Here is a 22,558-nt window from a genome sequence, read left to right on the forward strand (position 1 = left end):
TCCCATGTTTGTGAAAGTGACTGCAAAACGGGCACTGTACACGTTTGTAGACTGAGAAACTGAGTCTGTGATATCAGGAGGAGCCAGAAACAGTAATTCTTATCAGCTGTTCCCTGTAGCTCGGCCCATAACAAACGCTCTTCAGCCTCATGCTGCCGACAAGTGTAATGGCATCAGCACCAGAAGCATCTCTTTCAAGGTGCAGCAGAAGACTTGGAAGGGACAGGTGTTCCCCCCTCCCCAGTCAACCACAAATCAATCAGAGCAGTCTGGTAAAAGGTCTGAGTTGAGATGTGTGAAGCATTCCTGTTCCATCTGTGAAATGAAAGGGACAGCTAACTAATCTACCTGAGCCGTTTGAAAGCTGGCATAGAGAAGGCAAAAAGGAGCCAGAATCCAAACCAGAAGATAGCTGACCAGAAACAAGAATGGAGAGAAACCCTTCCTTGCATCCTGACTTGTACCTTGTGAAAGTTCACACCCAGAAAACCTTGTTGGTCCCTAAGTTGCTACCAGACTTGAATCTATCTGTCAAATCCCTTTCTATTTCATTTGAAGGTGGGGAGAGGTTCAGGCTGGTCTTGGATTCAAGTTACCCCACCGCCCCAAAGTTGGCCAAGTTGTTTATTCAACCGCCTGCATTCTGCTCCTGATAAAATAATTTTGGATCGGGACCCCCAATTTGTGTCTAAGTTCTGGAAATCGTTCCTGGCTTTGTTGGGGGTGGATAGATGGGTTATGGTCCTCCAGCCATGCCATGCCCAGTATGATAGGGTGTCGTGCAATGGGGGCCAGGACGAAACTACGCCATTCCCAATGTTCAGCGCAGCGAAGGAGCACCAATTCAGTCTTAAATCGCACCGGTGCCCCTCCCAACAGACTGCCGTCCATTTGAATGAAGGGGATGGGTTTGAGTAAAGGTATAATCTGTAATCCCAGAAAGCCGAAATGACCAGCCGACTTGGAATCTGGCCTGGCCTGTTTCATTTCAGTTTTTTCTATGGTGCCTTTTCAACACAGTTATTTATTAGGTTTTCATTTTTCTAAAGCCAAAAACGCTCCCAAAGCAAGCACTACGAGTCACAGAAAAGACCAACCAGGAGTTCAAATACAACGATGACACAGATTCACCAACGTTCCTCAGAGAGCAGCTGAGAGAGGCAAAGCAGTGCCAAACCCATTTTACAGACAGGGAAATTGCAGTGGTGTCTCCAAGGATATCCAGATGAGTAGATGCCAGAGGCAGGATATGTTTTGCAGCCCAGCCTTCAGCTCAGCACTGCATGAGAACTGTGTACATTCAGAGTGGGGTGGAGATAACACTGCCTTAGTAAGTGCAGTAAAGGAACCACACACCCAGCCCTGAAGGAAAACAGGAACTGGGAACCTTCACTGTTTTCTACAGAAGGACGGCCGAAAATCCAGGTGTTTTCTTTCCCCAACAGCTTCCCCCCGCCCCTGCAACAGGCATCCAGAAATGAGCTCCCTTTGAACATGGAGGTCCTATTAAGCAAGTTATTTCCAGCAATCTCCTCTTCCAGGAATTTCTCAAATTGCCCTCCAACACAATCATGTAAATAGTTCTGCCAGATCAGACCAAAGGTCCCTCTTGTCCCACACCTTGTACTCAACAGCAATCATACCAGCAACAGTCCTCTGCCCGTTTACTCACTAGGAGAGCTAAAAGGAGCCTCCAGGTTTAGAGGCAATCTTCCCCTGTATACCAAGGAGACAAATGGGGGTGTGCATCACATTCATGCTCTGCTTGGAGGCTTCCCAACAGGGGTGCATAGCTTGCTGTCATGGGAAGAGGGGAATTTGTGTGGACAGAGCTGAGCCCTCAGGGTTCCTCTCTGGATTCTCCTAGTACTTACCCCACATTCGGAGAACTCAGCATACAAAGGAAGTCGGCCTTTGAGCGTGGAGGCTCCATTCCCCTTCTGCACCTACTACCCATTGATAACCTTGAATGAACTTGCCTGCTGGCATCTAGTCCAGCATCCTCTTTCCAACAGCGAGCAGGAACCAAATATTAAAACTTACAGGCAGTCTATGCAAATATCTCCCCTCTGATGTTGCTACCCAGCAGAGATCCACAGACTTTGGACAAAAACTGTTCAGATTTTGAACAAAAAATGTCCAGACTTTTCATGGCTAACCGACAACCCTTTCTTTGCCATGATTTTGCTGTGCACCACCAGACCAAAATGGACCCAGCCTCGCCCTACCAGAGCTGCCTTCGGAATTTCCCTGTATAGGCTGGGCACTGGGGTAGACTGCTCGTGAACATGGAAGCTCCACGTAGCTCTTCGCAGGCCTTCCACTCACTCCGCCCTCTCTGCCGCAGGATTCCCACCCAGACCCGAAATGGAACTGCAGCTGCCCAGCCGACTTTTAAGGGGCGGGGGATAGGACTCGCTCTCACCTGGTCGCCCCAGAACAGCATAAATAACAGCCAAAACCCGAGCAAAGCCGGCCCCCTCGGAGCCATCCTCGCCTCCTATTGTCTTGGCTGGTATTGCGGAGGGAACGGGGGGAGGGAACAAGGGCATCCCACTTCCGCTCCCAGCCGGAAGTCAGAAGGATGGTTACCCAGCAACCTAACCCAGAAAAGCCGCTCCCTCCTTCTCTATGGTCCTGGGAGACAGAAGGACTTTTCACACACAGGTGAAACCGGAAGTCGCGGTTGTGCCCGGCTTCGGATGTGTTCAAGGCAGGGGCGGGCCGGCGGGTCCAGGCCGTGGTGGTGATTGGAGGAAAGGGGTTGGCGGGAACGGAAGGGACGTGCGCGAACGGAGTCAGCGGGCGGAATGCCTGTGGAAAGCAAGATGGCGGTGAGTGGCCGGGGAAACAGGGAAAGGGAGGCAGATAGGATTGAAGGAGCCGTAGCGAAGAGTTATTTTAAATGGAGGGGGACATGCCCAGTTAGGTATATACAAATAAATTTATCTCGGCGTGGGCTCCACATTTGGCGTTCCTGTATGGCCAGTGGGCCCACCTTAGTCCCGTCCTTCAGCAGTAGTTGTCCCTAACCCAGTGGAACCTCCATGTTCAGAAGCAGTCTACCTCTAAGCACCAGATGGTGATCATTAACGGGGGGGGAGACATCCAGTCTTTATGGGTTTTGTAGAATATGCAGGAGAACAAAATGCCTTACACAGAGCAGGGTTTGTAGACAACCGTCTCCATGACTGCCCTCTGGCGAATAACAATCATTCTCCCTTTGAGCTCTGGAGGCCCTATTTGGCTCCACAGGGCTGACATGGCATAGGCTTTCATGGCCTTCTCGCCGTCCCCCTTGTCATTGTACTGGATCACAGTGTCCTACATGTCCCGGTCTTCATCTGAGGCAAGTATTCCTTCTAGTGGTGCTTCAGGGTCAGGATCAAGAGCACCAGCACTGCAGAGGGAAGCATGGAGAGAGGGGGGCATCAAGGGAGCAAGTGGCAGGAGACAGCCCTCTGGGCAGTACCACAGCCCCTGCCCTCCTCAGTGCCTGCAGTTTACCTCGGAGCCAGTAGGAGGGCTTCAGTGAGGGAAGAACCTTCCCTGCCTCAGAGGCAAGATGGGACAGATCCAGGCTGTAAGGCAGCATCATTGGGTCAGGCACTAATCAGCCATCTGAGTCCAGAAGTTTCTTCCCACTGAAAGTCCATAGGCTGTACGCAAAGAGTGGAAATCTCACACCCCTACATCACAATCTGCTGCCCCTCAGCATAGAGGCTCTTCTGAGCTTCTGTGACTTTTCTTTTGACAAGGGCGGGAATGGCTGCTGTGGCTCTTAACCAATTATAATAACCATAAATCTGACATATCTTTCTCTGCTATTGGCCAGCATCGTTTGTGGCAGTGAGTTCCAGAAGTCAGGCACTTGAGTGAAGTTGTACTATATTGTTTCAGTCTTTATTCTGATGCCTGTTGGTTTCATAGGACTAGATCATAGACTTATTATGGTGTTTCAATGAGACTCCATGTATGGGGACACTGTATTTCTGAGCACTGTCTCATCAGAAGCTTAACAGCAGGGGTAATCATTTTCTTCTTGATTTGCTTGTGGGCTTCTCATAGGCATCTGGTTGATCACTGTGGGAATAGGATGACAGATGAGATGGGTCCACATTGGTCTAATCCTTCATGGTGTGTCTCATACTGTTTCTGTCGTTTCCCTTTCTGACTTTAGGACAAAGAAAAGAAGAAGAAAGAGAGCATCTTGGACCTTTCCAAGTACATTGACAAAACCATCCGTGTCAAATTCCAAGGTGGTCGGGAAGGTAAGCTCCATTCTTGAGCTTGTTCTGCACAAAATATCTGGTATGAAATTGTGTCCATCGCATCTTGTAAGATCCAGAACTTGGGGATTTGTCCATAGTTCAGTGGAAGAAGACCTGGTTTGCATGCAGTCAGTTCCCAGATTTTCTGAAAATTGTCAGCTAAAAGAGATCTCAGGGAGAAATTGGTGGGAAAGACCTTTTTGTGCTCCAGAATCACAGCTAGTCAGAGGAGTGAAGACACTTTTAAGGTAAGGGGACTCTTAGCCTGCACCTGTATATAACCACTTTATATGCATTCAAGCAAAGTACGCACTTGTGCCATTAGTCAAAAGAGCCCATAATTCAGTGATCAAATCCATCCTTTGTATTCATTCATACTTTTGATGCCTAATAAAGGTCGAGTTTGAGTATTAATTCATACAATGGACCCGTTTGGAACTCAGGTAGGAGGTGATGGGAAAAGGCTTTCTATGAGTGAAGATTTGGAGAATTGTTGCCAGGTAAAGGAAGCACACTGAGCTAGAGAGACTCTAAGCTACACCATGTGATCTTATGGAACTCAAACACTATGCTGTAGTAAAGTAGTATAGACCTGCGTGAGTGCTGTCACACTCTGAAACGCAATGAGCAACCATGGAAAATGGACATATCTGAACATATGAGAGCCAGGGTGGTGTAGTGGTTAGATCAGGGTCTACAATCTGCGGCTCCGGAACCGCATGTGGCTCTTTCAGCCTTATATTGCAGCTCTGCGTGGCCTGGAGGTTGGAGGGTAGTGTGGTCATGTCCCTCCAGAGCAGCTGCCATCCACCCTCTGCCATCCATGCAGCCGGCTGCCTCCTCCGTCAGGCAGAGGAGTTTTCCCTGCCCGGTGCCACTGCCTCCCGCAACACGAGAGGCAGCAGCACCGGGCCGGCTGCGGCCACCATCCCACCTCTGCCACACAAAACAGGCAGCTGCCTTCTCCATCGGGCAGAGGGGGTTTCCTTTCCCGGCGCCGCTGCCTCCTGCATCACGAGAGGTGGTGGCACTGGGTAGGACACGGCCGCCATCCCCCCTCAGCCCCACGGAGCAGGCGGCCTGTTCTGTTGGGCAGAGAGTGTTTCCCTGCCCGGCGCCTCTGCCTCCCACCACTGGAAGGAAAGGTGAGTGGAGGGGCCGAACCGGAGGTGGCTCCGGCTCGTTAGACCTTTGGGGCCATGGAAAACAGGTCCAAATGGCTCTTTGGGTGGTAAAGGTTGCAGACCCCTGGGTTAGATTGTCAGACTAGGGTCTGGGAGACACGAGTTCCAGTACCCACTTTGCTATGGAAGCTCAGTGCCAGCCTTATCTATCTCACAGGACAGTTAAGCATAAAATGGAGCAGAGGAGAACAATGGCCCTTTCTGCACAACACAAAATGTTTTGAGGCAGGAAATAAAATGTTTCCTCCATGGAGTTCTGCACGGATTTTAGCCCAAAATGTTTTATTTCTAGCCTTGAAATGTTTTATTTGCATGGTGTTCCCTAGCAGTTTTTTATAACATCTTGAACTCTTTTTCACTTGCTGTGCAGTCTCTTTAAAACATTTCCCACGCTTCTCTGCAGTCCCCTGACTTCCTCGTCAGCACCATTCTCTGAGCTCACTCCAGCTGTCTCACACTGCGTTTCCGTCAGTTTTTAATTTGCGGGGGTTCGTGTCTATGTAAACACAACCCCTAGAGAATTGCAGCACGAGGCTTTGAAGCTTTGCACCTACAAATCTTGGAATAAGTTTTTTTTAAAAACCTGGAATGACCACAAAATGGTGGCCAGGAAGCATTTTCAAGGTGATGAGTGCGGACAAACGGGTTTGTTTGTTTTTTAAGTTTGCAAAATGTTTTCAGGGACTTGTGCAAAAAGGGCCGATGTTAGGCACTTTGGGTTCTCATGGAGAAGCACTTTAGGGTATAAATGAAAGAAAGAAATATGATACTGCCTCATAATGAGTCAGACTATTGGTGTAATCCCACTGATGGCAGCTCTCCCGGGAGCCATGCAGCCGTTCTCAATACATTCTGCCTGAGTTGCTCTTGCTTACATTGGGCCACGGCCTCTACCTGTAAGTTACATTCAGCTCTAGACGGTTACTGAAGTTTTTGGATCTTTTCTTTCTCCTTCTCCAACAGCTAGCGGTGTCTTGAAGGGATTTGACCCCCTTCTCAACCTCGTGTTGGATGGTACCATCGAGTACATGAGAGGTATGTACAAGGCCACATGAAGTGGAATATAGTTGTGGCAGTAGGGGGCAGTGGTCTCTGAGTTCCTGCCTCCAAACAGAAGGTTTCACTTCACCAGAGATGATCCTGTTATTTATTCTGGAACATCCTTCTCCAGCTGGGTGTATGTGGCCCCAAACTCCTTCTTTAAAAAATGCATGGACGAAGGGATTGGATTGATCGTCATAAATGATCCTCCACCTTTGGACTGGTGGTGAGAATCTGAATGCTTTCTGTTCTCTCTTGAGTCTGAAGTTAAGCATGCCGATAGCTAGGACTCAGCCTTATAACAGATTCTGGGCTTCCTTTTCAGATCCAGATGACCAATACAAACTCACGGAGGACACCCGTCAGCTGGGACTGGTAGTCTGCCGAGGCACATCTGTAGTTCTTATTTGTCCTCAGGATGGGATGGAAGCCATTCCAAACCCGTTTATCCAGCAGCAGGACGGCTAGCCTCTTCTTGAACCCTTGGGAGGACTGCCAAAGCTAACTCCCTCGCCCCAAGCCTCCTTGGAAGGGGAAACATTTGTATTTTTTTCATACAGAAGGACCTTGTTTGTGGTTTATTATTTTTTTTTATTTTTGTTTTGGCACTGACTCCAATTCACTCCAACTCACAAAAAAGTTCATTTGGAAGGAGTTCAACTCCCACATGAGGAAATTACCTCTCTGGTTTCTTCAGGCCAGCATCCATCACTTCAGTATTGACCGCAGTAACCTTCATCAGCTGCACAGCAGGAGGAGACTAAATATAATATTTTAGCAGCAGATGGTTGAGATTTTTTTTCTTTTCTTTCCTGGGCCAAGATGAGAGATCCTAAGCTACTGCCGGTACCTCACGTTCATTTAGGAACTGCCGGTGTCTGAGAATTTCATCCCTAGAACAGTGCAAGGACTAGGAGAATGGAACCGAAGTCCTATCCGCTTTCTTTGAGCTCCAGATAAAAGGGCAGCGCTAATGTTTGGATCATGTGTTCAAATGAATAGTTCCTTGGTGGAATTTTTCAGGGCGTTCTGTTGTTATTCCTGTTTGGAGGAGAATTCCTGGATTCTGAAATAAAAGTTAATTTCTGAACATATCTTTGTTTTCTAGATTGCTGCTTTGATATTTGAAAGTGTTTAGATGGTTCCCATTAAATTGTAGAAGTGATTTAGGATAGCATGATTATTTTTTTCAATTGCTCATTGTCCCCAATTGCCCATCCAGCCATCTTTCGACATTTATATAAATAATGTGAGAGTCCTCTGGTACAGCTGTAATTCAGATTTGAAAGTTTATCTAAAGAACAAATTAACCAACCAACATTTAAAGGACAGAACTTCATACTAATTTTGCTTGGCTCTGTATGGTTTGCAGTCAGGTTGCATTGCGAGGGAATAGTCTCAACTTTGTTGAAGGCTTTCACAGCTGGATTCAACTGGTTCTGGTGGGTTTTCCGGGCTGTGTGGCCGTGGTCTGGTGGATTTTGTTCCTAACGTTTCGCCTGCATCTGTGGCTGGCATCTTCAGAGGTGTATCACAGAGAAAAGTCTGTTTCAAACTGTGTCTAAGGCCCCTTCCGCAAACGCAAAATAATGCATTTTCAAACCACTTTCACAACTGTTTGCAAGTGGATTTTGCTATTCCGCACAGCTTCAAAGAGCACTGAAAGCAGTTTGAAAGTGCATTATTCTGCATGTGCGGAATGAGCCTATGTGAGAAAGGAAAGTTTAGTGTGGTATATTGTCCATGTCCCAGGATGGGGAACCAATCATTAAGTGTTTGGGTGGAACTTGCTATGCAAAGGTGTGTTTGAGTGCATTGCATTGCAGGTGGGGTTATCTGTGACACACCTCTGAAGATACCAGCCACAGATGCAGGTGAAACATTAGGAACAAAATCCACCAGACCACGGCCACACAGCCTGGAAAACCCACCAGAACCAGTCTCAACTTTGATGAAAAGCAGTTGTGAAATATTTTAAATAAGGTCTGAGAGTCATTGTTGAGCAGTTCCCATTAAAGCATCTGAAAAGCCAGTGTTGCGAACCTTTCTTTGCTTGAGATCCTGTGCTGGGAAACAATTCTGTAGTCAATGAACCAATTATGTGAAGAGGTAGAAGGACATTTTACATGACCTAGTGTGTAACCCAGACTGCAAGCAAAGCCCAGGTACAAAGGAAATGCCTGCAGAACAAATTTTCTGGATGGCTTGCATAAGCAAGTCTGTGTCTACCCTCAATCAAAACAGATTCCCTCCTGGCTGAAATACTGTTTCCTAGCCAGGAAATATTCTTTCACGATTAAGGAAAAAGAACGGAAGCTTTGTAGTACTTTAAAGGCTTAAACAAGCATTAGAGCTGTCACAGGAATAACTTCATCAGATACATTTTCAGCTGGAGCATCCTAAAAACTCTGAAAATGTCAGGTTTTTGCCATATATAAAGTTTGGTTCTTCTAGGTTCCTCTCCAACGGTTTCTGGGGTGCAGCTGTACTTGAAACATAAAATGAGGTAGAAGTAAAAAAATGTTTGTGCACAAACATACCAGAAAAGGAGTAAGACCTTTGAGTCCAGAGATGGAGAGTTTGGCTGGTCTTTCTGTTGTGCTGCTTGGGAAGGAGGAAGTCTCTGCTTCATGCATATGATTTAGCTTGAAAATGAAAGAGAGAGGAGCATGCCTGAGCCAATAATACGCAGGAATGAGGCAGGGTGTGCATCATGTTCACACAGAACGAACAGGCAAATCTTTGCCTGTCACTCTCTCAACAGTAGTACCAGACTTCCACAAACGTTTCAGCGTACAGGTACCCAATTACCACAAATGACTTTTCCTCCATGCAATAAGAGTTGAACTTTTCTCAGATTGTAAACCCCTTTGAGTCTCCTACAGGAGAGAAAGGGGAAGTAAATCCAAACTCTTCTTCTATGGTTCAAAAGAGAAGGTGTGATATTTAGAGATGAATCCTAAGCAGATCTATCAGTGGAGATTGCTCCCAATAACTTGCTGTTAAAATTATGCCTAAATTTTTCCATGAGCAAAATAGCAACCTTACCTAGTATCAGAAGGAGCGCCAACTTGCTGTACCCTATCCTAACTAAGCACATATATCTTAGTTTTTGCCATTGCAAAAGATTTGGGAGTTGGAGTTGCTGCTTTTGGGTGTCCTGCTGGTGCCGTGGACATTGTGGCTTTCTTTGGCATCTCTACTTTTCCATGGGGCCAGGCAGGGCATTTGCCCAGCAGGGCTACTGATTAATTACCAGATATTTGATTGGCTGTGCAGATTTTTGGCAGCAGTTGCCACTGCAACGCAAGAAGAAGAGTTTGGATTTATATCTCCCCTTTCTCTCCTGCAGGAGACTCAAAGGGGCTTAAAATCTCCTTACCCTTCCCCCCTCACAACAAACACCAATGTGTTTGAGGAGTAGGTGGGTGGCGTATGAGAGAGTCTCCGAGAAGCTTTCGTTATCTACCCAAGGTCACCCTGCTGGCATGGTGGGAGTGTACAGGCTAATCTGAATTCCCCAGATAAGCCTCCACAGCTCAGGCGGCAGAGCTGGGAATCAAACCCAGTTCCTCCAGATTAGATACACGAGCTCTTAACCTCCTACGCCACTGCTGCTCCTACACTGTTACTGAAATAAAGCTGCGGCAATCAATTTGTGGCTAGCTCCGCCTTTTGCGGCAACCATTTTGTTGCTCCGCCTACCTTGCCATGCCAGAATTCCAAATGTGCCTACAGGCTCAGGAAGGCTGGGGAGCCGTGACCTACAGTGATTGGGGTGTACTGGTTAAGAGCAGGTGCACTCCTCTTCTGCATCACCGGTTTGGTATAAGGCATATAAATAGCGATTAAAATTTAATTAGTTATAAGAGCTAACAAATTATGAAAAGATAGGCTAGTATTGAGTATATGATTTAATTTAGAGAAACAAATCAACGATTGGACGAAGTCTAAGTCCAAAGGTTGTAAGTAAAGTTTGTAGATCAAGACAATTCCCAAGCAGGGGAATATATTAAAATTTTTCTTAACTGTCTATTTTAAACAACACTGTAACTGTTTATGTTGATGTATAATTTGTAAATTCAATAAATACTATTTATAAAAAAAAAGAGCAGGTGCACTCTAATCTGGAGAACTGGGTTTGATTCCCCGCTCTGCCACTTGAGCTGTGGAGGTTTATCTGGTGAACCAGATTAGCCTGTGCACTCCAACATACATCAGCTAGGTAACCTTGGGCTAGTCACAGTTCTTCGGAGCACTCTCAGCCCCACCCACCATTACAGGGTGTTTGTTTGGGGGTGGGAGAGAGAAAGGAGATTGTAAGCCTCTTTGAGTCTCCATACAGGAGAGTAAGGGAGAATATAAATCCAAACTCCTCCTCCTCTTCTACAGCCAGGAGCAAAAGATGTTGGGAGTCAGGGCAAGCATCTCACTCTTTTAACCAGACAAGAAAACATTTGCTTGAAGTGACCAGGTTTAAACAGCATTCTTTCCAGTCCCCCACCCCAAAAATGATTTCTTACCAAGCTGTGACACTAGGCCTGGATAAGTATGGGAATAATCACAGCAGCCACATAGACAAGGAAGGTCTAATTTTACGGTCAATGACTCATTTCTATTTCCATCCCAGGCTGGCTCACACAGTCTCCAGGCCTCTGTGAGCCAAGAAACCTGAGGAGGGCTTAAGGGAGAGACGGGCAGTAAACATGGACGGCGTAGAGGAGACTGAGGAGCCAGCTGACCAAACTGAGCCAGAAAATGACACTGTCCTGGAAGTTGAGGCTGAGCTCTTTCCTGTCAACAGGTGGGCCCTGGCCCGCCACAGCCGGTACTTTGAGGCCATGTTCTACGGGGGCACCCGAGAACGCACCGAGAGGCACATCTTGATCCGGGGGGTCGAGACAGAGCCGTTCCGAGCCCTTCTCAACTTTGCCCAGACGGGCGTCATCGGTATCGACTGCCACAACGTGGCCAGCCTGGTGGAGACAGCCGACTTCCTCCAGTTCGAGAGCGTGAAGAGGCGCTGCGAGAAGTTTCTGGAAAGGGAATTGCATGTCTCCAACTGCCTCAGCTTGATGGCCTACGCCGAGCAATTCGCTTGCGCCGACCTCCAGACGGCAGCTCTCTACGTCACGCTCAGCCACTGGTCCGACGTGGCTGCTCACGAGGAGTTTGAAGACCTCCCCAAGGCCTCGCTGGCGGCGCTGCTGCAGAGCGACGACCTCTTTGTGGCCCGAGAGGATATGGTCTTTGACACAGTGATGCGATGGGTGATGGCGGAGCCAGCGGGCAGGGAACGGGACTTCCTGGAGCTCGCAGGCCTGGTCAGAGTCCCTTTCCTAAGCCTCTCCTTCTTGGACCTCCTGGTGAAGCGCAGCAAGCGGGCTGGGCAGGACTTGTCTGCCAAGTTGGTCAAGAAGCTGGACAGATGCCCGCCCTCCAGCTGGAAGGATGTGGCCCAGTTGCCCTGCGCCAGCCGGAGCTATGAGGCCCTCTACGTCCTGGCTGGGAAACATGACAAAGAGCAGCAGGAGCTTTTCCAGTTTCATCCCAAGAGTGGCACGTGGCAGGCCTGTGCTCCACTCCAGCGCAAGAACCTGACCCAATACGCCCTGGCCGCAGTAGGTAACTGCTTGCATGAAAGATGGGCGGTGGGTGTACAGTTGCCAACCTCCAGTTTGAGGCCTGGAGGTTCCCTGCAATCACATCTGATCTCCAGACCATAGAGATCAGTTCTCCTAGAGAAAATGGCCGTTTTGGAGGGTGAACTCTCTGGTCTCATACCTTGCTGAGATTCCCTCCCCAAAACCCATCCCCAAAATCTCTGGGCATTTCCTAGCCTGGAGTTAGCAACCCTGCCAGGGAGGCCTTACAGGACAAGCATACCAATGGGGTTCGTAGCCCAAGAGGTAAGTGTACGAATGCTCTGCATATTTGGGAGTAAGCAAACTATGCATGTTCCAAGGCACACTGGTTTCAGCTCTAAGCCCTGGGCCACAAGAGGAAAGAGCTAGTCAGGTGCCTTGCCTTGCCTTCAAACAGCTCTCCCAGGCAGGGCAGGGCAGGGCGGGTGTAAGTCTGTCTGCAATGTATTATTGAAGCAAAGAGGTTTTGTTGTTATAATTTCCCTGCTTTCAGTTCATTCTGGCCAGCCTCAGAATAGACAAAGACAAACCCTCGCAGCACTTGGTAGTCAGCAGCTTAAGGTTCTCAAAAGCTAGGTAACAGAGTTTTCTCAGGCCACCGAATAAAATTGTCAGGCACTATATTCACTAGAGATGATATACAGTTAGCATGAGAGGCAAGGGGTTAAAACTGGAATGGCTTCAAAGGAAATTAGGCACCTTTACGAGAAAGGTCTGTCAGCCACAATAGCTAAAATAGAACCTCTGTACAAGGTGGGGTGGAGAGTGTGCAACCCACAGCAGAAAGCTGGTGCCCTCCTGCCCCATTTATGGGCTTTCCTTTGGGGGCATCTGGCTGGCCCCTGCTGAAAGCAGAATGCTGCATTAGAAGCAGAAGAAGAGTTTGGATTTATATCCCCCCTTTCTCTCCTGCAGGAGACTCAAAAGGGCTTACAAACTCCTTTCCCTTCCCCCCTCACAACAAACACCCTGTGAGCTAGGTGGGGCTGAGAGAGCTCCGAAAAGCTGTGACTAGCCCAAGGTTTCCCAGCTGGCATGTGAGGGAATGCACAGGCTAATCTGAATTGCCCAGATAAGCCTTCTAAGCTCAGACGGCAGAGCGGGGAATCAAACCTGGTTCCTCCAGATTAGAATGCACCTGCTCTAAACCACTATGCCACTGATGCTCCTTAGCCCTTCAGTCCCATTAAAAGTTACACTGATTTTACACAAGGAGGTTCCCCTTTGAATTGTCCGTGTTTGTCTAATGCCATCTAAGCAAGGGCATCTCCGAATCTCGTGGCAACAACCCCATCAGTTAATTTAGGCATGGTATAACAAATAGCTTTCTTTTGTGCATCCTGGATGATTGCACTGGGAACCTTTTCTTCAGACTAGCCAGAACAGATGTGACATTATTATACCTACCATTTTCCAGCTCCCTTTTATTTAGAAGAAGAGTTTGAATTTATATCCCACCTTTCTCTCCTGTAGGGACACTCAAGGTGGCCTGCAAGCTCCTTTCCCTTCCTCTCCCCACAACACACACCATGTGAGGTAGGTGGGGCTGAGTTTTGAGAGAACTGTGACTAACATAAGGTCACCCAGCAGGAATGTAGGAGTGCAGAAACACATCTGGTTCACCAGATATGCCTCTGCCACTCAGGTGGAGGAGTGGAGTATCAAACCCAGTTCTCCAGATTAGAATTTAAAACAATAAAGGGGAGGGTTGCATCGGGTACTCCATGCCAGCGCCCAATTTAGTAATCAACCACAAGGAACCCTGGTTACAGGCAAGAACAACTCTTACAGAAAGGTAAGGTGATTTATATTGAACTAGTGAAAGTTTCCTTTTAGTGCCTTTTGGACTGGATTCCAATATTTGTGGCACATGCAGCATTTATTTTTGTCCTTGTTTGTGTTTTGTTTGTGCATTTTCTTGCCTTTGTATATATGTATATGACAATGAGATGGTTTGTTCTTTATTTAAAGCGTTAGAATTGTTTGCACTTTTTGCACTACTTTATAGCTAATATAGCACACCTTATACGTTTATGGGAGTGCTGCTTTTGCCAGTAACTACGGTGTAACAGGTTTGTTGTGGCTGATTGTTATATATTTCTGTTACAGTGATATTTTGGTTTAAAAGTGCCACATTTTGTGACAGTTCGTGTATTTTGTGTATTCTTCCACCAGGGAATTTCCTCTTTGTAACAGGTGGGTACTTCCGAGAGGAATTTTTTTGGTACAACGTGGACTGGGTGCTGATCTACAACAGCTGGGACAACAGCTGGCTAGAGGGACCTGCCATGAAAAAGGCCCGAAACAGCCACTGCGCTGTGGGTGTCGGCTTCCACCTTTACGTCATGGGCGGGAGCACCGAAGAAGGCATCACCCCAGATGTCGAGCGCTTGGCCCCAACCGAGTCCACCTGGGAGAGCATGAGCCAGCTGATATACCCCGTGGAGCGCGCGGGGGCCGTCAGCATGGGGACCCACATTTACGTGATCTGCGGCTTGGATGAGAATGGAGACGTGTGCAGCGCCGTGCAGAGGCTGGACGTGGAGACAGACATTTGGGATGTCATCTCTTTCTCTCCGCTTCCTAGGTGAGTTGGTCTGGCTGGATCTCTTCTGAAAGTACAAAGTGGTGCTGGTGGAAAGTCCCGGCAAGTCACAGTTGACTCATAGCAACCCTGTTGGGTTTTCAAGGATGGCAGTTGTGAAGGTTGGGCTGCCCGGGGAACTGTGACGTTCAGCTATGCAGTGCTTTTGCTACTCTGCCTTTTTCCACAGCTAGCTTCTCATGTAACCTTGAATGTCTGGAGATGTTGCGGGGAACTGTTCTGCTGAGGGTTTCACATGTCGGGGGGGAATGAAAAGTACAATGCATAATAGTACTGGTCTGAGAGCTTGAGCCTCAGAACAGTCTTCTGTTGCTTTCCTGTCACTTGCAATAAAATTTGAAACTTTTGAAGTTTGCCTGGTTCATTGTCAATGTAGGGGAGTCCTGAGAGCAAGAGACGTTCAGAAGTGAGTTGCCATTGCCTGCCTCGAAGCGACCCTGGCTTTCCTTGGTGGTCTCCTATCCAAGTACTAGCTGGGGCCAACCCTGCTTAGCTACAAGGTCAGACTAGCCTTGACTATCCAGGTCAGTGCAAAACATTCTCCAAAAAGCTGCTGATGAACAGTAGGTGATTCAGAGGCATTGTGTATATTTAACACTGTAGCATGTATTCAACAAGCTGACACTGCACAACAGCTGTGTCTGGTACAGTGTGTTCAGTCCAATTCCACCTTGCAAGGTTCCATCCCTTATGACCGCTAAGATCGGACTCGGAAAAATCTGGTGTTTGCAAAGGGATTTTATAATGATGCTTGTTCAAAGGTATGGTTTTAAGTAGTAAGCACTGAGGCGGGCAATAATCCTTTCAGCAGCCCTGCAAGGTAGGACACATATGTGATTTGGTAAGGGGAAGCGGAGAGACTTGTCTAAGGGTGCCTTGTGGCCGAAGCCAGATGTTAAGCTGCTCTTTTTACAGGTAGATCACAGGTCGAGTGCGCAGAGAGACCCATTTGATCCCCAACTGAAGAACCAGCATTTGAACACAATTGGGACATATGTGTGATATTTCTAGTCTGCAAAACAGAATCCCACCTTCATCTCCACTGCATCTTTGACAGCTGCTTCCTTTAATATTTATGTTTTTATCCCATCTTCTTTATGTTCTTACCTTTCTCATGTTCCCATTTTTTTCTGGGGATCCTTTCATATAATGATTGTTTTAATGTATCATTATCTTACCTACCTTACACTGTTTTATGACAATAATAAAGACTGACACCACATGCATGCGGATTTGTTTTTAGGTGGAATTTAAAAGGGATTTAACACCTTTCTAAAGAAAGAGAGATGTCTAGCAATGGCTATTGGCTATAATATATAAACGGAGCCTCCATGTACCAAGGTAGTCTACCTCTGAATAACAAGGACAAAGAACAGGGGAGAGTTGTTACTGTGTTGGGCTTCTTGGTGGCTTTCTGCAGCATTTGGTAGACCAGTGTGGTGTAGTACATGCCCTTGTATAAAGCAGTGAAGTGCGACCGCGCTTGGAATTACTGTGTTCAATTCTGGTCGCCACATCTCAAAAGGATATGAAGAGAGATAGAAAAAGTGCAGAAAGGGCAACGAGGATGATGATTGAAGTTAGACACCTTCCTTATGAGGCTGCAGCGTTTGGGACTCTTTAGTTTGGAGAGAGGCGTCTGAGGGGGATATGATTGGAAGCCTATAAATTATGCATGGGGTAGAAATGTTGACAGAGAAATTTTTCTCTCTTTCTCACAATACTAGAACCAGGGGCATACATTTGAAAATGCTGGAAGAATTAGGACTAATAAGAAACACTTCTTCCATAGCGTGTGATTGGTGTTTGGAATATGCTGCCACAGGAGGTGGTGATGGCCACTAACCTGGATAGCTTTAAAAGGGGCTTGGACAGATTTATGGAGGAGAAGTCAATCTATGGCTACCAATCTTGATCCTCCTTGATCTCAGATTGCAAATGCCTTAGCAGACCAGGTGCTCAGGAGCAGCAGCAGCAGCAGCAGAAGGCCATTGCTTTCACCTCCTGCATGTGAGCTCCCAAAGGCACCTGGTGGGCCACTGCGAGTAGCAGAATGCTGGACTAGATGGACTCTGGTCTGATCCAGCAGGCTAGTTCTTATGTTCTTATGTTCTTAAGGTGTAAGGTGATTTATATTGAACTAGTGCAAGTTTCCTTTTAGCGCCTTTTGGACTGGATTCCAATATTTGTGGCACATACAGAGACTTTGGTTGCAGCATTATTTTTGTCCTTGTTTGTGTTTTGTTTGTGCATTTTCTTGCCTTTGCATATATGTATATGACAATGAGATGGTTTGTTCTTTATTTAAAGCGTTAGAATTGTTTGCACTTTTTGCACTAGTTTATAGCTAATATAGCTCACCTTATACGTTTATGTGAGTGCTGCTTTTGCCCATAACTACGGTGTAACAGGTTTGTTGTGGCTGATTGTTATATATTTCTGTTACACACACTTGATCTTAGCCAAAAGGCCGAGAAGCGATATTTCTGTTACAGTGATATTTTGGTTTAATAGTACCAAATTTTGTGACAGTTCGTGTATTTTGTGTATTCTTCCACCAGGGAATTTCCTCTTTGTAACAGGTGGGTACTTCCGAGAGGAATTTTTTTGGTACAACGTGGACTGGGTGCTGATCTACAACAGCTGGGACAACAGCTGGCTAGAGGGACCTGCCATGAAAAAGGCCCGAAACAGCCACTGCTGTGGGTGTCGGCTTCCACCTTCGTCATGGAAGCACGAGAGGTATCACACCAGATGTCGGTAGCAGCTAACCCGAGGTCACCTGGGAGGAGGCATGAGCCAGCGGTATACCCGTGGGTGAGGGAGCCCGTCAACATGGGGACCATTTCACGTGATCTGCGGCTTGGATGAGAATGGAGGCGTGTGCAGCCGTGCAGAGGCTGGGCCGTGGGGGCAGACATTTGGGATGTCATCTCTTTTCTCCTCGCTTCACAAATTTGAGTTGGGGTCGCAGGCTGGATCTCTTCTGAAAGTACAAAGTGGTGCTGGTGGAAAGTCCCGGCAAGTCACAGTTGACTCATGGCGACCCTGTTGGGTTTCCAAGGCAAGTGTCAGGATGGCAGCTGTAAGGTTTGGGTAGGCTGACCAGCCGTCCCGCTTTTCGCGGGACCGGCCCGCCTTTGGACAATTTGTCCCGCGTCCCGCGGGTTCTACAAATTGTCGATTGGAATGCTGCACTGCCTTAAGGGGGCCTAAGGCGGTCGCGGCAGCCCTCCGGTCTGGACCTTAAGGGTAGCACAGGCTTCTGGGGCTAGCCGTTTCTGTGACGGAAGGCTGACAGAGCCGCCCAAGCCAAATCTTTTAATCTTGTCGTCTTACTATGACCACCTCCCCATCCCGGATAACAAAGGTGACCATCTGGTCACCTTAGGTTTGGACTGCCTGGGGAACTGTGACGTTCAGCTATGCACTGCTTTTGCTACTCTGCCTTTTTCCACAGCTGGCTTCTCATGTAACCTTGAATGTCTGGAGATGTTGCGAGGAGCTGTTCTGCTGAGGGTTTCACATGTCGGGGGGGGGGGGGATGAAAAGTACAATGCATAATAGTACTGGTCTGAGAGCTTGAGCCTCAGAACGGTCTTCTGTTGCTTTCCCGTCACTTGCAATACAATTTGGAACTTTTGAAGTTTGCCTGGTTCATTGTCAATGTAGGGGAGTCCTGAGAGCAAGAGACGTTCAGAAGTGAGTTGCCATTGCCTGCCTCGAAGCGACCACAAGCTCCTTGGTGGTCTCCCTATCCAAAGTACTGTAGCTGGGGCCAACCCTTCTAGGGTCAGACCCCAGCGCCGGCTATCCAGGTCGAGCGCCAAAGGAAACATTCTCAAAAAGCTGCTGATGAACGATTAGGCAATTCAGAGCATTGTGTACATATTTAACACTGCAGCATGTATTCAACAAACTGACGCTGCTGCACAACAGCTGTGTCTGGTGCCCGTCTTGATTCAGTCAATTCCACCTTACTGGGTTCCATCCCTTATGACCGCTAAAGATTAAGACTCGGAAGAGCATCCCTGAGGGTGTTTTGCAAAGTTTTTATAATGATGCTTGTTCAAGGTATGGTTTAAGTAGTAAGCGCTGGGGCGAGGCAATAATCCTTTCAGCAGCCTGCAAGGTAGAGGAGAAACATATGTGATTTGGTGAGGCCCGAGGCTTGTCTACAAAAAAAGGGTGCCTTGTGGCTGAAGCAAGATTTTAAGCTGCTCTTTTACAGGTAGATCACAGGTCAGTGTAGAGACCCATTTGATCCCCAACTGAAGAACCAGCATTTGAATACAATTGGGACATATGTGTGATATTTCTAGTCTGCAAAACAGAATCCACCTTCATCTCACTGCATCTTGTGGCTACTTCCTTTAATATTTATGTTTTATCATCTTCTTTATGTTCTTACCTTTCTCCTTGTTCCCCATTTTTTTCACAGGATCCCTTTCCTTATAATGATTGTTTTAATGTATCATTATCACCTACCACACTGTTTTATGACAATGTAATAAAGACTGACACCACATGCATCAGTTTGTTTTTAGGTGGAAAGATTTAAAGGGATTTAACACCTTTTCTAAAGAGAGATGTCTAGCAATGGCTATTAACATAATATACTCGCAGACCTCCATGTACCAAGGTAGTCTACCTCTGAATAACAAGGACAAAGAACAGGGGAGAGTTGTTACTGTGTTGGGCTTCTTGGTGGCTTTCTGCAGCATTTGGTAGACCAGTGTGGTGTAGTGGTTAAGAGTAGGTGGATTCTAATCTGGAGAACCGGGTTTGATTCCCCACTCCTCCACCTGTGTGGCAGAGGCTTATATGGTGAACCAGATGTGTTTGCACACTCCTGCATTCCTGCTGGGTGACCTTGGGCTAGCCACACTTCTCTCTGAACTCCCTCAGCCCCACCCATCTCACAAAGTGTCTGTTGTGGGGAGAGGAAGGGAAAGGAGCTTGTAAGCCACCTTGAGTCTCCTTATAGGAGAGAAAGGGGGGGTATAAAGAATCTGGAGTATTTGCTCTTCCACTCCTGAGTGACTGTCTCTTCTTCCTACTGTCAGGTATGACCTGTGCGTCACGGCCTTAAACGGAGCTATCTACACCATTGGAGGGGGCGCTTTTCGCTTTGATATGGACACCGGAGAATGGACTCTAGTGGATGAAGAATGCTTGACCCAGAAATTCTTTCAAGGATGCAGTACAGTGAATGGACGGATTTACCTCCTAGGACAAAGGCAAGGGAACTCCGCCATACCAAACATGGTTCTCTTGGACCCATATCTGGACATTTGTCAGGAAGTGGACAATAACCTCCCTTGCCCTCTCCTATTCGCAGGCGATCCTCCCATCTGGAATTTGTACACTTGGGGATAAAAGCACAACTGCCCACCCGTGCAGGTGCCAAACAGGTAAAGTGAGGAAAAGGGGCAATGTTTCATCTCTGTCAGCAACACAGAACAGCAGTGTTGAACACCCTTCTCACACACTAGCCTACATCTGACACAAAATACAAGCACAGAAAACACTTACCTTGGCCCAACATAATTTCAGCCCTCTCGCCCACTCCAGCAGTCCTTCAGATCCTTTTGCAAAACTGGCTCCAACTGAGAGTCGACTTGCAAACTGCTGCAGAGTAGCTATTGAAATGGTGACATGGCACTGCTTCCCGGTGGTTTTATCAGGAATATTGTTAAGCTGGTATTCTGAACAAAGCCTCAGATTTGTTCACTGCATAAGGGTCTGGGAGTTGCAGATAGCCCCCCCTCCCCCCAAAAGAGAAAAAGATGAAGTAGATATAAAGACAGGAACACACGCTGGACTTTTGGGAAGCAAATGGGAGAAAAAGCAAATTCTATTTGTCGTTCGCACAGTGGCTTCTGCAATTACAGAAGAATGCAGCACAGTTCAGAAAACACTCTGCAGCCTTTTTCACAGGAAATTCACATCAGGCTGTCCTTCAAACAAGCAAAGAACAAAACAGTTCCATAATACCAAGCTAGGGCTTAAATGCAGGCGGATTCTTTTCCCTCCAAACACACTCAAGCCGGAGGAGGAGGGGGGGGGGAGGAGAAAGACTATTATCACCCTGTCTAGAATGAATCTGGAGCAACCATTTCATCCCTGCTCAACACAACCCCATCCTGTAAGAGTGGAGTTCCTGTCACTCCCCCAACTTCATTGGCAAAATTTTACACAGGTGCCAAACTTTCAGTCTTGTGATCTCCCCCAAACTCAAGTCAAAGAAAGCAAACATTCACCAGGACCATAGGCTAAAAGATCTCTCCCGGATCCTGTTATGCTCCTAGGGTTTTTGAATGCACCAAACCAAACGTGGATGGGAACGGAGAGCAGTTGTGCCGGGAGCGGATGTGAAGCCTCCTACATTGGCTTGCCGTGACGTTTCCTCTCTATTTCAACACGGACGTCACCCTGCAGAAGAAAAATCACTACTTTGGATGGTGGCAGGTGGAGATGAAAGTCTGTACCTCTTAACTAGAAGTAGAAGAAGAGTTTGGATTTATACCCCACCTTTCTCTCCTGTAACGAAACTCAAGGTGGCTTACAATCTCCTTTCTCTTCCCCCCCTCACAACAAACACCCTGTGAGGTAGGTGGGGCTGAGAGAGCTCCAAAGAGCTGTGACTAGTCCAAGGTCACCCAGCTGGCATGTGTTGGAGTGCACAAGCTAATCTGATCCACCAGATAAGCCTCCACAGCTCAAGTGGCAGAGCGGGGAATCAAACCCAGTCCTCCAGATTAGAGTGCACCTGCTCTTAACAACTACACCATGCTAGGATGGTATGCAGAAATGGGGCAGGATCCAAGGAAGGGAGGGAGGGAGCGAGTTGTATATCTGAACAAGTGGTTATGTTTTCCTCTCTAGTTATGAGGACTGGCAACTTGATTTAAAAGAGTACTTTTCCTGCTATGGCTACAGGGGCCAGAAAGTTGACTTATTAAAGAATTGACACTCAGAATTCACTCCGTGATTTTGTGGGATTATTGAGGCTCTCTGACTGTTCCATTTATTTAGAATCCATGTTCCCAGTCCCACAGACTTACCACCTGGCTCAAGTGTTTCAGCCCCGGGATCAGTCGTAGCAATTCCTCGTCCAGTGGATCTCCCAGCCATTTGGGGATCAGCATCACATTGGAAGTCTTAGCAGAATGGAAGAGAGATAGGGAGGGCTGTACAACACCATGACAGAACAGAGTCCCACTTGAAGAGTTTGGCAGGTTCTGAAGACCGGAGGCTTAAAATATGAGTGGAGCTGGATGAGCCCACAAGCAAACTGCGCAGTGCTGAAGGGCCCAGCTCTACAGCCCAGCTCACACGTGGGCTGTGGAGACAATGCCAACAGGTGTAGAGCGAGAGTCTGAGCCAGTTCTAGGTAAGTCACCTGGCTCACTTGCTTCTTGCAGTCAGTAGCTACAACTTTCCCCAGTAAGGGTCAGTTGACATGACAGTTTTTCCCCTGGGGAGCTCAATTTTCATCAGTCTGAGAGCTGATTGGCTAGATTTGGAAAGGGAGATGCAACTTCCTTGCTTTTGTTTGGTCTCCTCTTATTGCTTGCCACCCTGTCCCTCACTTCTCCAGATGTATCTCCCATCTCTCCTAGGGACAGTCCCCACCCAGAATGAATCCATCTTCTCTACTCCCACCCCCACCCCAACTCCCCCAAACACACTTCAGGCCCTTGTTTCCCTTATAAACTCCCAGCTTCAAAGTAGGGCTCCAACATTTTAGTGGTTAGACTAATTAAAATGGGATGACCAACTAAAAATACGTCCTATGATTTTCACACA

The 22,558-nt window shown here is 47.4% G+C and overlaps 3 protein-coding genes across 4 annotated transcripts in view; 2 read left to right on the forward strand and 1 right to left on the reverse strand.

Moving 5' to 3' along the window:
* Positions 1–2,557, reverse strand: part of SPPL2B (signal peptide peptidase like 2B) — a 36,925-nt gene extending 34,368 nt beyond the window's left edge. For both annotated transcript variants that reach the window (XM_048497411.1, XM_048497413.1), the window contains exon 1: positions 2,426–2,557. In XM_048497411.1, coding sequence (XP_048353368.1) covers positions 2,426–2,491 — 66 coding nt within the window. In that variant the 5' untranslated portion in view covers positions 2,492–2,557. The remainder of the gene's footprint in view (positions 1–2,425) is intronic.
* Positions 2,558–2,703: 146 nt separating this feature from the next.
* LSM7 (LSM7 homolog, U6 small nuclear RNA and mRNA degradation associated) lies at positions 2,704–7,590 on the forward strand. Its single transcript, XM_048499086.1, has 4 exons — positions 2,704–2,834; positions 4,181–4,271; positions 6,419–6,490; positions 6,822–7,590. The coding sequence occupies exons 1-4, from the start codon at positions 2,811–2,813 to the stop codon at positions 6,962–6,964; spliced, it is 330 nt and encodes a 109-aa protein (XP_048355043.1). The 5' UTR covers positions 2,704–2,810; the 3' UTR covers positions 6,965–7,590.
* A 3,217-nt stretch (positions 7,591–10,807) lies between these two features.
* Positions 10,808–21,327, forward strand: LOC125432457 (kelch-like protein 21). The gene is made up of 3 exons (XM_048495981.1): positions 10,808–12,121; positions 14,317–14,728; positions 19,813–21,327. The coding sequence occupies exons 1-3, from the start codon at positions 11,203–11,205 to the stop codon at positions 20,123–20,125; spliced, it is 1,644 nt and encodes a 547-aa protein (XP_048351938.1). The 5' UTR covers positions 10,808–11,202; the 3' UTR covers positions 20,126–21,327.
* Positions 21,328–22,558: the final 1,231 nt, after the last annotated feature.

Source organism: Sphaerodactylus townsendi, linkage group LG05, assembly GCF_021028975.2.
Source record: "Sphaerodactylus townsendi isolate TG3544 linkage group LG05, MPM_Stown_v2.3, whole genome shotgun sequence".
In the NCBI taxonomy this organism is placed as follows: Eukaryota; Metazoa; Chordata; class Lepidosauria; order Squamata; family Sphaerodactylidae; genus Sphaerodactylus; species Sphaerodactylus townsendi.